Genomic DNA, 17,144 nt, shown 5'->3' with positions numbered 1-17,144 from the left:
TAAATCCGTATGCAACCTGAAATTCATTCACCCAATCTTTTTCTATTTATTCAAGTAAAAGGATAATGATTTAAATTGAATTTATGCATGGTTAAAATCTTTCTGTCAGCACTTAACGCGTTGTTTTACGTGCGAGGTAGGTTTTACGGTCAGCCAGGACGTCGCTATTTGAGTTGCATTCCGTTGTCGGATCAGCAAACATAAAAAGAAGTTCGTCATCGGTTTTTGGTCCCAGCCAGCTGATGTTCTTCTGTTGCTCGAAGGACGTTAAACGCACGAAAGGTAAATGGACCGGCGGCGTTCAGTCGTGCTGACTCGAAGAAACTGCGAAAAATCAACAGCAAGAGAACACCCGATTCTCGGCCGCAGAAATAACACGTTCGCGCGTTACGGTGAGCTTAAAGATAAAAGGAAGAGCAGAAATTCATCGCATCGCGTGGAAACTATCGTAATTTTACTTTACATATTCCGATACGTCGCGTCACATCCACTTTAAAAACGATTATTAAAACAATTAAGCGTTTTGATAAAACGATTTTATTATTAAAAGTGATTATTGCTTCGAAGAAAATCTATAAAAATAAAGCGATGGGACGCGTGTCAATGAACCTTTTCAATGGACGCTCGCATTGATAAATGATTCCAATCGAATGATGGAAAATTGAGTGAAAGCACTTTCTTCCTTCGGTGGCCAGAACTTTCTTCGGATCGATAAAAAGGCGATCATCGGTCATTGAGTGGAAAGAATCAGAGCGACAAAACGTAGAAATAAATCTGTGCGTCGCATGGAGGTGATGTTCAGTACCTCATCTCGGCTCAGTGGACGCAGTCTTCAAGACGTAGACATAATTTTATTTAACATGGTATCGACGGGGTGTGTGATAAGTCTAGTAAAATTCTTTGTGATTTCCTTGATTCTTTTAAAACTTGTTGATGTCTCGTTTGGTGATGAGGAAACTAAGATTCCTGCGAATTTCCGGTACAGGGAAGACCACGAAGCAGCTGCAAGTGAACACGGGGGTAAGTGCAATTTGCGGGGGTTGCGGGGGAGGTTCCTTTGATTCTACACGTAAGATGATGAAGATTCATTATTGACGATAGTTATTAGTACACTGCAGATTTTATGCATTTATGGAAAAATTGAATATGTAAAATATAAGTACTGTAAGTGTCGTGTTTTGCACAAAAATCTGCAGTCTAATCATTATTAGAATATAGTATACAATATCATACAATGTATACAATACATATAATACTATAATAAATAATAATATAATGTATAATAATATAATATCACGTAATATAATAATCAGCAGTCGTGTATAAATATAATTACTACTATTATTGAACTGCTACTTGAATTGAAACCTTCTTTTCTTCAGATGCTTTAAAGTTCTGTAAGAAATAGGAAGCTTTATTTGAAATTCATTTATACAGATATTAATAAACACGAGGAAAAGGGTGGAGGTATGAAGTACGAAGAAGACCATCGCAGTCTCGATGATGACAAGGGTGAACAGGTATCATTTTATAAAACTATATAAGAATTTTATAAATTCTCTGTTCTATGATAACGTAATATGATAAAAATTAATAACAGCGTTAATTTTAAGTCGCGATGCAATATCACAAATCTCCCTGGCAGCATAAGGATGTCCTCTTTCTCCTGGCAGTCGCCCTCATCATTGACGTCCAACCTACGACGTCCAAGACTCTCTCTCTCTTTCTCTCCCTTTTCATTGGCCGTAATATTAGTGTCCAAGCCGGTGTTCCCGGGGGATTATTTATTACACGGTCGTTGTTGCGCGAAACGACATCCTTGCAGCGGCCGAACGACGCTCCTTTCTTCAACGGGAAAATATTCTTCGTAAACGACGCGATGATATTTTCGCCCTCCCTCCCTTTTGTGCGTACCGGATATTGCTTCTCTCACTTTTATACCGTGAAGGCCGCTGTCCGAACGGCAATTAATTCGTTCAACCCCCTCCTTGTCATAAAATTTTTTCTCAAATTGATAGACAAGATAAACGGTCTTCAATTTTTTCCTACACTGTTTCTTTCTTATGTCTACCATAAACGCTTTTTTACGACACAAAAGACGAACGTTAGCTAAAGAGAATCCACCGATTCATCGTAATCGGAAATTATAATTTCGTGGAAATAGGGTTACAAAGTATTCGACGAGTTCGACAAGGGCGAGAAGGGACACCACGATAAGGAAAATCATAAGAAGAGCTACGCCGAGAAGGAAGGCGAGGAGGAGACGAAGCACGAGGAGGCGGACCATTACGACGAGAGCCACCGCGGCGAGGACGGTGAAAAGGCTGCGAAATTTGACGAGGAAGGGAAACATCAAAAGGGGTACAGTACCAAAGGCGAGCACAGTGTGTTCAAAAAGGTACGCTTAAAAAGATCACGATGCTTAGCACGACTAACGGCGGGGGAGTAATTAAATTATTATTTAATTAACGTAGACACCGGTCTCCATCCAATCTATTCCATGCTTATTAAGCTTGATGTGAAGTAAGAGTTTCTCGATTCATTTTAAACTTTCATAAAGTTCGAAATTGAATTTTTCAAACATCAAATACAGCCAAGTCCGCGTGATTTAATTAAAAAGTTAAACGGTGAGGTAAATGTTTCAGGACGAGTACGAGAAGAAACACGATTTCTACGATGAGTACCACGAAGACGGGGAGCACGAGAAACACGGCGGTTATCACCACGAGCACGAGGGCAAGAAGGGTGGACACGAGAAGAAGGGACACACCGACTCTGCTCGCCGCGAGGTCTGCACTTATTTTGTCTATTCTATTTACATAATCTTAAGCTTCTTAATTTCCACGTGCCATAAACTGTATCAATCGTATCAGCATCATCACGGTAAGAAGAAGAAGCAGGAGGAGGGTCATCATCATCGTAAGCAAAAGGGTCGCAAGCTCGACGAAGGTCACGATAGTCACCATCGACACGACAAGAAATATGGAAATAAAGGTGGACACGAGTCAGGGAAGAAATGGATTACCAGTAGCGGTCACTAAGTTACTCCAGTTCAAATTATGTTTAAAAAATGATATCATTCAGCTAGTCAACGAGAGAAAATATTAAAACAATAAAGAGTTTATAATATAATTTAGTAAAAGGTTGAACATTTCCTCGTGGAAGAATTCTGCGAGAACAGTGACGTCTTTCGTTGAATTCTTGGCCAGATATATGTATGTACGTAATACGTATGTATATACCGCGTAGAGGAACGCAAGAGGGAAGTAGTCGAACGTGGTAACAGAAAGCATGCACGTAAATAGCGGTACAGGTGTGTGAAATTGTGTCTGTTCGTTGACTATTCGAGGTGTGACAGCCCTTAATAAGTGCAGCCCCAGTGGAAAGCTCCAGGAAATGGAGTCTCCGTTATTCAGACGATGTCTATATTCCACGATGCATACATCCCATTGTTTATTAATTTACAAATATATTTTACGATCTTCCTATATTAGTTTAGTCAGTTTAATCATACTCGATCTTTCGTTCAGTATACAAGTTTCGATATAATTAAATGGAAATACTAAGGAAAGCTTCCTTAGCATTATAATTTATTATTAAAATATGACGGATCGTACTACATAGAAAATTAAATGGAAATCTTTCAGAAATTGAGTTTGCGTTCTGTTTCCGGAATTAAATTTCTAAGCATCGCAGGAGAATATGGAATATCTCTCGAAGGATAACGAAATGTTGCACCATTTTCAAGGATTCAATTCTACTTCTACAGGCATTTAAAAATGTCTGTACCAAAGGAATTGCATTTCGTAGATATTTTGTGCAGCGATTCGATCGGGAGTTTAAATTCGTAATCTAAATTCATCGAATGCCATTCCTATTTCGAATTTAAATCGAGCATTAACTCTGAATTATTCACATTTCGCTCTTTCACACGTGATGTAACGGAATTGCAAAAATTCATTATTGCACGCCACTATTTGCCGATTATTGCCAAACGATGTCTATCATTTGTATTTGATAAACTGTCAAAAATAGAAAAAAGTATAGCGACGATGTTAAAACATCGTTGCGACAGCGTGGCCGGCGCACGTCCTTTCGAGAGATCGAATAAAAGGAAATAACGGAACCGTTTCGATCACGGTAGCCGATCAACCGAGAAGCCCGTTCCGAGCGATCTTTCGCTCGGCCCGCGACGGCTATCCCGGGCGTGAAAAGTGAAAATCTTGGCGTGAAATTGGCCACGGTCCGCTAACGCGTTCCATTGTCGCGATTCCCGATGCCGTACGAATACGCCTAGCGTTATCGACTCGGTTGAAATTGCGAAGCCAGCCGTACCTCTTATCACAGTTATGGAACGCCTTCCCATTCTTCTTCTCCAAGGTTAATTAGTTCCGAACGGGACTCTCTTAACAGTTCGCGATATCGTGCAGCTGTAATATAATGCATGGCAGTAATAAAAAAAGCAATGTATGTACATGTCTTATATTTGCAATGTATGAAAGGCAGGCATTGCATAGAATATATCTAGGAAATATATGATATATCACCCGTTTCATACTTTGCTTCAAAGTCCCAAACATTCTACATATTGCCTAGACATTGTATAGAATGCCTGCTTTTCATATATCGTCTATAATAGTCCAAGAGCCCGCTATGATTTTGCTGTCTAACTATATTATGGCTGAAATTTATTACGTCGAATATATAGTCCGAGTAAGAAACTTTCGTGCAGTTCTAAGATCCGGAGATGGAACATTAAGTTAATACAATGTTGTAAACATGTGAGTTTGCATATTGCTTCTGTCTAACTATATTATGTCTGAAGACAGTTTTATTACCAAGTTTTCATGTTAATGTTAATATTAAAAAAATTTCTTACACCCTGTGAAAGGTTTAAATCATTTCTTACAATTAAACAATTTTGTAAGATTTAAGAGTGACTTTGTTTAAGAGTATTACGTTTAAACAAAATTACACCTTTTTTTAATATTAATATTAATATAAAAACATTATAATAAAACTGTTTTCAAGCATAATATAATTAGACAAACCTCATTTTTTTAAATTCACCCCTCATTAAGGGTTGTTTCACCCGAGAGGAGTAAGAAATGCCTTTTTGACATCACAAGGTCAAGTACGAATGAAATTATAGTGTGATATTCGTAATATAATTAGACATTGAAAAAGGGTGCGGGCTCTCGGATTATAACATATATTTTTAAGATTACATGCTTATAGAAGGAATTGTGATTTAACGCAATTTGTATGATCAAAACGAGAATAACGCGTAGCAAGGAGAAACGGACAGTATATGATCAGACGTGGTGCATTATTCTTAATTGTTTTACCTACTCCAATTTTCTCTATGGAATTATCTATCATGTTAATACTAAGGTTTTTAAAATGAATGAAAAGAATATACCAAATTATCCTCTTAATTTAATACAGCTATTCACCTTAGAATAAATACAATATCATCGTGTTAAGCTTAAGGAGGAATATCAGTAATGGTAAAGTATTACCAGACATAAGAAGATTATCTTACCAGATATTAATAAAAGTATTAGTAACAAGAACAGTGAGATAGTTACGATTAAAGTATTTAATAGCCTATTATTCCCAATGAATTAAAAACTTTGTATCATAGTAATAATATCATATTATAAAAAAAATTGAACAGTTGGATAAGTTTACAGACGTAGTTTTGTGACTCTGAGTCCATTATTATTATTAAAAATTTTAGACATGAGTAGTAAATATACATATCTTTATTTCTTATTTTCACCCCTTCTTTTTCTATGGATCTGCATTAAATGTATACTTTTATAATTTATTATATTGTATTGCAGTTATTTAACCCAGACCTGTGTAATTTTGTTTTTTCTACAGAATTTATATAGATGTAAATCTATGTAAATTGTTGTGGTAAATAAGTTCTATCAAAATTCTAATTCTAATTTCAACTCCCATTATTATATATGTTAGTAATTAAAAAGAAGTTTTGAATGTAAAGAATATGTGTATTACTTGATATAAAGTGTTAATTTTATGTATCTTAATTAAAAATATTAAAGCTGCAATGGGAAATGCTAGTTTTACATAAAAATTAGATTAGATTTTGAGAAACCACTCAGATAGTCTCTCTTTAAGCTTTCTCGTTACTATGATCATCGATTACGATTCCAGGAGAAATTAGAAAATGCCCGGATCAGAGGACAATTTCAAGGCTAAGCTCAAGGGACGAAGTGGTTGTAACGAGATCAGATGTGTTACCGTGAATCGGATAGAATCCTCGAGATGAGCTGAAGATTGTGCCTCCAGCCATTTAACGGACACTTTTCGTGGCGTAAATGGCTACCTCGTAGGAGGATAGAACGTCAGAAACTGTGACGCAAGCATCCCCTGTCTTCTCACTTGCTTTACGCTGTCCGGCGAATTAATCGCTGGTGGTAGTCCCTGTGATCCCTTCTTCTCTCCACCGCCTACGCTATTTTTCATTCGACAGCACGCAGCAGAACATTTTTTGCGAGTCGTGACCCCGTCATGTCCTGAAATGAGACTTTAAAGTGTGTTCGCGTGGATGGAACGAGTTTTCAACAGACTGCGGATATAAAGATTTTTGAGAGTTTGGTAAACAGTGTTTGCCTCCAAAGGTGAAATAAGAATATGACTGAAGCATTTTGTAGGTAGACTTTTATGACCGTCGTGGTATGTAGAAATTAGTTTATCATAAATTGGAAACAATTTGCAGTAAATTCTATTTCAATAAATATATTAGCATCAAATTTACGTAAATTTTATATCCTATGAGTTGAATTTCTTAATGAACCAATACATTTATGATATTTTTTATCACTATATTCTTGCATTGTTATATTGATACTAATTTTCTAAGTATATATATCCTGAATAGAATATCCTCAACAAAAGTATAAAGACTGCTACTACACTTTCTACTCTAATTTAATCATTGCGTGTCCTAAAAACGTTTAGCTGAGCAGCAAAGAAGCGCAAAACATTGCTGCGTTTTCTGATGCAGTATTTGGTGCGTCGCAAATTTGCCGTAAGTGCACCTGGCCAGTTTCATATATATCGTTTCTCTTTTTGTATCATACTTCGTTTCCGTGTGAAATAAAACCCGTACTCTTATACTTTCTTCTTTACTGGACTTCTTGTCAAACGTGAGAATTGGATTATGATCAGAATAGAGACGCGAAGGTGTTATTTTTACAACGGTTCAAGCAGAGCTAATCCTCCGTGTTATTTGAATTGATAAATAATTTGTTCCCGTTAATTGCACGCGCTTATTCGACGCGCGGTAATTCGATTGAGATGAAAATTGTTTGTTCACATTGTAATCGCGTCGGATGGCCGTTGTCAACGATCGCGCATAATTAATCTGGTATCGAGTACACGTGCAGCGCGTCGAACACGCCGTTAAACTAATTCTCGATCTGTATTTTAAATAAAACCGTGAACGGGCGAAAGAAATTTATTCACCGCCTCGCGTAATAGCTAAATCGATGATCGATTCGTCGTACGTTCCGTGGCGAACGCAGTTGGTTAATTAAACATCGGCAAGTTTCTAATCCGTGCCCAACAGAATTTCACTTTAACTTCGAGGACAAATGCTCGAGTAATTTAATAACTATTACGACTTTTTACTTGGCCAATCGAAATTTTAACAACCTCCTACAATTCTGTGATAATCTTCTTAAAAAGTGAATTATCAAACTGTTTTTCTTTTTCCTTTGAACAACTATGTGCCGTATTCTTGCGCAAAACTGGTCTCGCGATTTCCCGATTATACAACCCCAAGGAAACTTCCTACTTTCGGCGCACGTAATAACGAAATACACGCGATTTTTCCATCGATCGTTACAAAGGGAAAACTTATGAAAACGTAGACAGTTAATAAACTGTGGTAAATTATAAGAAAGAAGGAGTCTGACATTTGATGGTCGGTCGTGGGCGATGAAAAGTTGCGGGTTTCATTCCAGAAAAAGCATGAGACAAAAAATGTAAACATGATGTTATATATCTTCGGCCATTTGTTAATTAATTTTTTAAGTAAATATTATATATTATACGTTGGAGGTTTTTTAATAATACAATCACATTAGACGTGATCAAGCTACAGATATTTTAACAGGCATGAGAGGAAAAGAAGCCTCATACGCAATTATTTAATTATAAAATTATAAAATAATTATTATACTTTATATATTATAAAATAATTAATTACTATTATTTTGTCATTAAACCATCGCTTGGAGGACGAATACAGTAGAGAATGAAGACAAATTTTACGCAAGAGTGTTTCGTAGATGAAATTTGTAGATCCTCGATCCCAGTTTCCAGCCGAGCGAGGATCTTGTGCAACGTTATCGATGGAGAAAGGAGGAAACCGATGGAGGGATCCATCGATCCCGATCGATCGACTGATCCGATCGCGAATCAACGCCGTCGGTTCCGACGGGGTAAACGCGGTTCCTAATCGCTGTGAAATTGTCATATCATTCGCGAACGGACGAGAAATCGGCTGATATAATTACCTGGACTAGCCGGGATCGCGCTCAGTCTTTGTCCTGTTCCCTGTGAGTCATGCGAGCCCCGAGATCATCGGCAGCTGGCCTGCTGCTACTTTTATTTTCCTTGGTTTGTCATTTTTACGTGTAAACTCCTTTTCTGGCTTCTTACGTAGCCGAATGTCTTGTGATTAAAAGGGGTGATGAAGGTGTAGTGTAAATTGAAACATTTCAATGTTTCTATCATTAGTGTGTTCAAATGATTTCTGAAGTTTTGTGCTTGTGCGTGATTTTTACAATTCACCCCAATTATGAGAATTAATTTGAATCAAATCCTATTTATTCCTAAGTATAAGTTAAAGTATAGATCCTTTATTATTATATTGAATTATATTACGGACACTGTGAAAACTATTATTTTATAATAACAAAAACTTGTGCAGAAAGAGCCATTACTATACTTCAACCGTGACTGACAGTAATTGATTTCCTGGTTGCAAATCTCGGTTTCTTTTTTTTTTTTACAGGGAACAAGAACGAACGCGAGGGACACCAGGCCGAGAGGAGCAACGGCTTTTGATCTGAGAGGCGCTAAGTTATTGAACAATCATAATCCTAGCAAAATTAATAATGAGATTCTATCACTTGCGGGGAGCGAATATATTGCAACGAATAATAACAATTCTGCGAGGATCCTGGATCAACAAGTTGGACAGTCGATGGCAGTGCTGTTAAATTCTGGTGATATTAAAGATTTAGAGGACTTGGAACACGCTTTGTCTATTGTCGAATACGAGCCGCAGAAGATTAACAAGAAAGAAAAAAGGAAAATCTCGGATGGTCTTGATAATGCTTCTGGTAAATTAAAGTGATGTCATCAGTGGTTAATTTTCGTGCAAAATTGAAAATGTGAATTTCTCATTTCATGTTTTAAAAGTATTACTATACATTTTATCTTTAATTTGTATATCCTTGAGTGTTTTTTATAATTTCTATAAATACACTTTTTCCGTAAATATTAATTATCCGACATATACAGTGATGCCCTACGAATATTTATGATTTATATTGTCTTTTATTTTTTAAAAATAGGACTTGTATTTTTCAGATATCGTAACATTTAGTAAGGAGGACGTGGCTCCAATAGCTGTCAACGTTCATAATAAGCCGAAGGAAACAGTGGCAACAACGCAACATTACCCAAGACCCATTCAAGACAACTCGAAATCACTCAGGAACCCACTCGCAGTCAATACCATCAAACCAAGACCTTCCATTACCCACCCATCACAGGATTCACATGTCACCCCCTCAATTAAACGCGAGAACGTACCAACAAGAATTTCCCTGTCACATAAACCGTACTCTTCTCTACCCACTGGATCGAGAAGACAGAAATCTGATACAGTTGTAACTACTTCTGCACCATTCAGCGATGCTACTTATTCTACTGTAGCGAGTAAAAGAAAAAGAAATCGTAACCGAGTGACGCACAAGCGCACGAATAGGCAGGAGCCGTCTGACTTGGCAGGAAGCGAAAATTACCCTCTCGAGCTTTTAGAACCGATAAACAGTGAAAATAAAAACAAAACGAGAGGCACGTTGATTAAGTACAACGCAGCACCCAGGCCATTTTCAAAAAGGAATCCAGAACACATTGAAATACCAAAGGTACTTTCCAAACCGAAACAGGAAGACAGTTTGAAAAAATCTGATGAAGAAACAATTGCACCAAATAGTGAATTTGAAAATAAAAACCCTCCATCAATGGCGAATTACAGTGAAGATTTGAATGACTATTTAAAGATTTCTCCAGTCAGGACACCTGTGGTCAGAAAACTGCACGATAGGAAGCAAATTGAGCAGAGAAAGGATGATCCTGAAATAAAGGATGATACATTATATGATAATAAAAAGGAGTCAAAGAGAGTGAAGAGTGAGAGCTCGGAGGAGAATGATTCCCCTGTAGACGAACACTCGAATATCAAGTCAGTAACTGAGAATAATAGATACACTAGCCAGTCAGAGCCAGGTTCATCAAGAATTCCAGCGAATTTGGATGTAACCATTCCAGTGACTGATACTGAAAGTCCAGCGATGTCCACCGTGACAGACCACACGCCTTTTCATTTTGATCTATCTAATTACGTATACTATCCATCATGGTTGTCTACTTCCGCGCCTGTAAAACGTACTGAGGCTAGTACCATAGATCCCTGGTTTAAAAAGTCGAGGTTCAGTCGTCGGAACAACAGGTACGGAGATAATAGTAGAGAGAATGTCGACGGTGTGGCGGAAGCCACGAATGTGGAGAATGAAGAGTCGCACGAAACACCTGACGAGAGTCATGGGGCCGAGGAACAGGAACATCAGAGTGACGAGTATGTTCAGGACGATCAACACGTGACAGAGGGTAGGAAGGGTTATTTAAATAGTAATAAGCATAATCAGGATGATAAGAAGGTGCATGACTCTTCGAGCGAGGGTTCGCACGATAATGAGAGTCAGCAGACTGCAGTGAGTGGCGACGCGAAAGGGAAGGGTGGCCCGGTGAAATTTGAGGAGGGTGGCAGCTCGGAACGGAAGGAAGAACATCGCGAGACTGACGGTGAGAAAGGGGAGAAGGTAAATTGTTAACAATTGCAGGATAACGATTATGTTAGGCCAGTGCAGGAGTTCGTGCCCGATAACAAAATGTAAATGATAAGGTGAATGTAATTATATTTTATTCCAAACTAAGCAAGAACTTTTGCATTGACCCAATATTTACAGCAATACGAAAATCAACTGTTTGCCAAGAGCAAGATAGAAATAATGAAAATTGGAGAAAGTTGTTTTGGCTGTTTGCTGTAACACAGAAGATTAGAGTCCCTCTCGCGTGTATTTCTGTTTTCTATAGGGGTACAAAAGCTGGCACGAGCACGAGAAAGCCAATAAGGGACACCACGACAAAGAGCGTCACAGCAATTATTTCGACGAGGAGGACGGGAAAAAGAAGGAGGAGGAAGAAGAGGGTGGATACCACGAGGAGTATGAAAAGGGCGAGAAGGGCGGGAAAGAGAGCGAGTTCGATGAGAAGGGCAAGCATCAGAAGGGCTACAGCACCAAGGGGGAGCACTCTGTGCACAAAAAGGTTTCATTACGTCCCAATGTAACCGAAACAATCTAATATTTTGCCACGACGGAATTAATTTTTTTTTTACGATTTCAGGACGAGTTCGAAAAACGGACAGAGTTTTTCGACGAGTTCCACGAGGACGGGGAAACGGAGAACGACGGCGAATCCCATCACGAGCACAAATCATCCAAAGGCGGTCATCATAAAATGGGTCATCATAAAGAAGGCGAGGACGAAGGGAAGTATGGCAAAGAACAGAAACACGCAAAGGGTGGTCATCACCACGAGGACAAAGGTCACGATGTTAAGGAAGGCCAGGAGGACCATCACGAACACAAACATATGTATGGAAAGAAGCATGACCAGCGGCATGGGAAAAAATGGGGTTACAAAGAGGGTGATCATGGTAATGCTGGTAAAAAGGAGTGAACATTAAAAATCCTGTCAGTTATATGTATAGTTTGTTATAATTAGTAATTACGAACATTATCATAATTGACTGACAATAAATACTCCTAATCGACCATTCATAATTAGACTGCGGATTTATATGCAAAATGAAAGATTCAATGGAATCAGTTTAAAAAATACATTCTAAATAGACATTAGTTTTACCATGTATCATTTTTTCTTAACGTGGCAAATATTCTCTATACTCACTGCCGATACAGTTTTTCAATGAACGCATAAAATCCGCAGTCTATTAATTACTAATTACGGGCAGAGAAACATCCTACTAGAAAGCCTTATTCTTTTGTAAATACCAGCAACTTTAGTTTTACGTTCGTTCTGTACTTTTCATGTTTACAAGGGTGTTGTATTTGTTAAGAAATAAACTGTTCGACCAGCGACATACTTTTTTACAGAAATAGCCCGGGGGTTCAATTTTGTTCACTTAGGCGGCCGTGAAATTTATTTGTCCGAGCCAGTTCCGACTACTTCACCTGTCCCAGCCATTTTCTCTATGAGAAGAAACGCTGGTCGTCTGTAAAAAATGAGCACCTGCGTGAAACTACGTGCTAGAACAAGAAGGAAAAGGAAGCTTGTGGATGACTGTACCGTTTCTTGAAATTGCTTGGGAAGGACAGTTCCTGAGAAGGACAGCACGACGTATTTACGTTTTACCAGGTGTCCTTGACCATCTAGAAATGCCATAAATGCACATTTCAGGGGTAACTAAAAGGTTTCCCGTGGGAATGAAGGAAATCGAATTTTCTAAATGGAATTAGTCGGTTGATATGATCTCCGTTTCTGTTTTGAAAACTTTCTTTCCCAGATTTTGTATCAGGCCCCTTAAATGTTTATATAGAATGTCCTACGAAGTACTGGATAGTCCTTTATTTCTTGCGCGATTAAGGGTGTCATATTTTTTTATGGAAATGAATTCTCTTTTATAGTATTATTTAATGAGATACAATGGTCAAGTTTTTTTTTTAACTTAGGACTGTGTATTTCTCTTGCATCATAAGATAGAACTTATGTAGCCATCATGTGCCAAATTGATTTTAATTAGGTTTTGAAATATTAACTCAAAGTTCATTAATCCATTGTATTGTTCTTGCATTATTAGATAAAACTCTTTGGGACAAGTTCATTTACCCTTTATGTATAAAATTGATTTAAATTAGGTTTTGAGACATTTAACTCTGAAATTTACTAACTTTTACGGAATGGGTGTAGGAAACATAGAAGGGCTGATTGGTAAGTTTCTAGGAAAGGCATAGTGAGGTCGTAAAATTGACCCATCGTAAAGTTCGTCATAAAAATTAGTAACCGATACCTGTTGCGGTCACCCGCTGAGGGTCGCTTCTATCAGATATGAAAGTACCTCTTATTGAAGGGGAGGAAAATTATTTTTGGAATTCTCGGCTGCGAGAACCTGGAGGTTTCCGTCAGTCGGGAAAAAAGCCAATAGGATTTTCAGAAATTTTTCTAGCTACAATCGGCCAATGCTGAATTTAAAGCTTTTCTAATGCTTCAATACTGTGCATTCAAATGTACAATTTAATAAGAATCTTATGTTTATACAATTCCCAATAAATATGAACAGTGCAAATATGAATTAAAAAATTAAAAGATGAACAGTATAAGCATAAGTTATAACAAAACTGAAGAAATATTGGAACAATGGCAAGGTCGTATTGCTTGTACGATCCATCATTTTATAAGCTCTCAGGTGTATCAATTGAGAAGTCCATGGAAAGGTCCAGCCTTCGTCAACTTCATTTTTCATATATGTATTTTGTATGTTAAATAGATCTCTTTGAAAGAAAATACTCATCACTATCCTTTCTTTATGCAAAATAAACTACGTAGAGTATCAGTTTAAAAACTGAATTTTAAATAGAAATTTCCTGCATCTTTTAAACATTGCAATATGCAGTTTGTGTTTGCTATTCTGAATATCTACATGCATTACATGCAATGTTTACATTTTCTGTGAATTCAATCTCGTCATAAATGCATAAAATCCAGTCGCATCTAAACAGTTCCACTCGTTTTTAAATTTCCTACATTCGCCATTCTATTTTTCACCAGCCACGCCTTAGTTATCGGTCCTCCTGATTATTAATCGCGATGATCGCGCGAACAATTCCAGCTGCTGGCACCGCTGCGTTCGACAGGTGATTTACAATCGGCCCGTCTAATCAGCTCCTTGCTTGAATAAGATAAAAGGTGTTCAGGTGTGGTTCACGACAACGGGTCGTTAACGGGTATCGTTGCTCATTAGTCCGTTTTCGCGGGACACGTTCTGCGTTGAGCCTCGTGTGAAACGGCACCGGGTCCATCACGTATCGACGCGTGATTACGCCCACACAATAAAAGGGATAACCAGTTATCGGCCAATCTCTTTCATAGAGCTTCGCTCTCAGATAACTTGGGTCTACGAATTTCCGTCAAATTCCGAAAACTAATAAGCCTCGTTCTTGGAATTTGTTTTAATTCAGGTTTTGTCATAAACTAATTAGTAATTGAGTTTGACATTGATAAAGCACGATGAAATATCTTTTATTCGTAATTACGTTATTTAATTATTCATACATAATAATTCATACAGGCTAATTTATAATTAAATTATAATGAAAAGAAAGATGAATCGATAAATGATATAAATTTCCGTTGTTCCTCTTATCTCGACGTTATCAATGGTATTTCTGTCACGGTTTTGATGTTTAACCTGTTGACGTGCGCGACGCCCTCGAAAGTGAAAATTCGTGTCCACTGAATGTTTGCCGAATTGGGGGCGATAATGTTCATAGACATTTATTTGACTAGGTTATCGTTAATAGTGACAAAATTATAACAACCGGGATGGAAATAGCCATCGTTTCTCTATCATTTTTATTGTACTGTCACCAAGATTAAAATTTACGTGTGACGTTAAGATAGGGAGATATCAAACGCAGGGGAACAATTAAGGGAGGATCGTCGCGAGAAGTTCCTTCCTAACAAGACAAGTATTTCATCTCGAACATTTCAGAATTTATTTTCCACCGAATACGATCTCCGATTGTCATTTAAAAGTCACGCCGCTTTCAAACAATTCATATGAAATGCGAGAGGCTTTATACACTTTGACAATCATGTTGTCGCGTGGAATAAACTAATTTCTTGAAGTCCAGCGATTAATCGAATAAATCGAGCGCCGGGTGGGGAATCGAATGGGAGCGACCGGGGACTGTTTATTTTTCATCGAATTCTCGGTCACGCATGCCGACGGAACTCGATTAAACTGCGGCCGCGCGATGTCTCGATCAACGTCAGACGAATTTCATAGGACAAATTAAACGCCGGCTGTCGACGCTATAATGTACTGCGCGTATATCGTCCGGCAATGTACAATTACGTCGCAAAGGATTCCGCTGCCGTCGATGTTGATTAACGTTTTAACGCCGGCACGTAATGAATGCTTGATCGATTATAATAATTACCGTCTACGTAACGCAAAAAGTGACGTAGGACAAGAGTTAATCGCGTTAATTTCGGACATCATCACGGACAATGTATGCAGAACCCATTGCTGATTATAAACTCGAAATCGAAATGAATTGACGAGAACTCCATAAATGAATCATAAATACACATTTAAGTGTCTCGCGTCAGACACTTCGAATTTATAGTTTATACGGAGGATATAAAATTGGAAGCAGATTTACTTCACAAACTGTGGGTAAATAAGTTCGCGTATTATAATTTATAGAACTAACGCAGACGCGAAGTTCCGAAGGCGATCCGCGTTTCGCAAACAGAAAGCGACTGATATCAGCTTTGAATGGTAAACGGAAAACTGTAATGGTTGCGCGTCTCATGCATGAAAATTTCGTTCTTGCATTCTACATTAATGCGAGAAGTCACGGGGAACTCTTTCTATGACCTTTAGACGAGCTGAGGAATGTCACTGTTTGCATTTTACTTTTCCAACTTTCGCAATCGGTGTTTAAGGTTGCTCTCGTTTGCATTTTGCAAATAAGTGATAAATTCGCTTGAAAAATTTGAACAAAACTGACAAGCTCGTTTTGGAATTGTATAAAAATTATTTGTTATCGAGGAACTGAGTTATCCAAGTGACCTGTTTTAAATGTCTCATCCTGTATTTCATCAATAATAGCAACTATTTAGTAGATCATAAAATAAATGTATATGTACAATTTCATGCAAAAGCTCTGAAACAGTTGAAAATGAAATAACAGATTCTCAGAACACAATGTGAAACTGACAAGCAAATAGTTAAATTACTTTAACAATTACCTTATTTTATCCTAATTAAAATGTACCCTTTAACGCGAATAGTTGTAAAATCAGGAATACATTATACTTACATATAACTTTTTGCTGAGATTATATAGAATAAAAGAACAAACTTAAATAACAAAAAGAGTATTTGCTTTATGATTTGCAGGTTTGTAGCTTGAGGGAAGTTAGTATCGTCAATTAGAATCGAGATTCAGAAGAGATTACGAAGATTAAGACGGCTTAAGAAGTGAAAATAAGACTGCCAACGATTAAGTCTGCATTTCATGATGGAGCATCGTTTATCCATTTTATTCAAGTTTTAATAAAATATAATCCAATAAATATATTTCGTTTTAAACGACGATAATCGATACTACTTTTAAATGGAAATGAATTCTGCTTCATTCTCTGTACACGCGAGCTACCGTGCCTCGGGTATTCCATTCCAAGTGTGTAGAATACTATTTCAAAGTTTAATCGCTCACATTGAACGGAACGTTCTGTCCTGTTCATTCCTCTTAAGGCAACTCCAATACCGTTCAAAGTTACGCCTAACTTTCGCACTACTCCACTCTGCACCGGTAAAACAAACAGAATTTTCAAACCTGGCAATCGACATTTAAAAACAATTGGAAAGTTAAGAGTTTCTCTTATGCAATACATATTAATATCAATATATATTAATAGAAAAGTAACTGCTTTCCAAATCTTTCTTTTCTAATTACTGTTCTCTACGTTTTATGAATACCTCCTCCTATACAGTC

The 17,144-nt window shown here is 37.6% G+C and overlaps 2 protein-coding genes across 2 annotated transcripts; both read left to right on the top strand.

Moving 5' to 3' along the window:
- Positions 1–948: 948 nt before the first annotated feature.
- On the top strand, positions 949–3,041 carry LOC108632838 (histidine-rich glycoprotein-like). The gene is made up of 4 exons (XM_026810854.1): positions 949–1,020; positions 2,165–2,398; positions 2,646–2,789; positions 2,874–3,041. The coding sequence occupies exons 1-4, from the start codon at positions 949–951 to the stop codon at positions 3,039–3,041; spliced, it is 618 nt and encodes a 205-aa protein (XP_026666655.1).
- Positions 3,042–10,295: 7,254 nt separating this feature from the next.
- LOC108632837 (high mobility group nucleosome-binding domain-containing protein 5) lies at positions 10,296–12,453 on the top strand. The gene is made up of 3 exons (XM_026810853.1): positions 10,296–11,153; positions 11,428–11,661; positions 11,740–12,453. The coding sequence occupies exons 1-3, from the start codon at positions 10,296–10,298 to the stop codon at positions 12,073–12,075; spliced, it is 1,428 nt and encodes a 475-aa protein (XP_026666654.1). The 3' UTR covers positions 12,076–12,453.
- The last annotated feature ends 4,691 nt before the right edge of the window (positions 12,454–17,144 follow it).

The sequence above is a fragment of the Ceratina calcarata genome, unplaced genomic scaffold (genome assembly GCF_001652005.2).
Source record: "Ceratina calcarata isolate Rehan_Ccalc_2016 unplaced genomic scaffold, ASM165200v1 scaffold178.2, whole genome shotgun sequence".
Taxonomy (NCBI): domain Eukaryota; kingdom Metazoa; phylum Arthropoda; class Insecta; order Hymenoptera; family Apidae; genus Ceratina; species Ceratina calcarata.
This window is presented reverse-complemented; position numbering and strand designations above follow the sequence as displayed.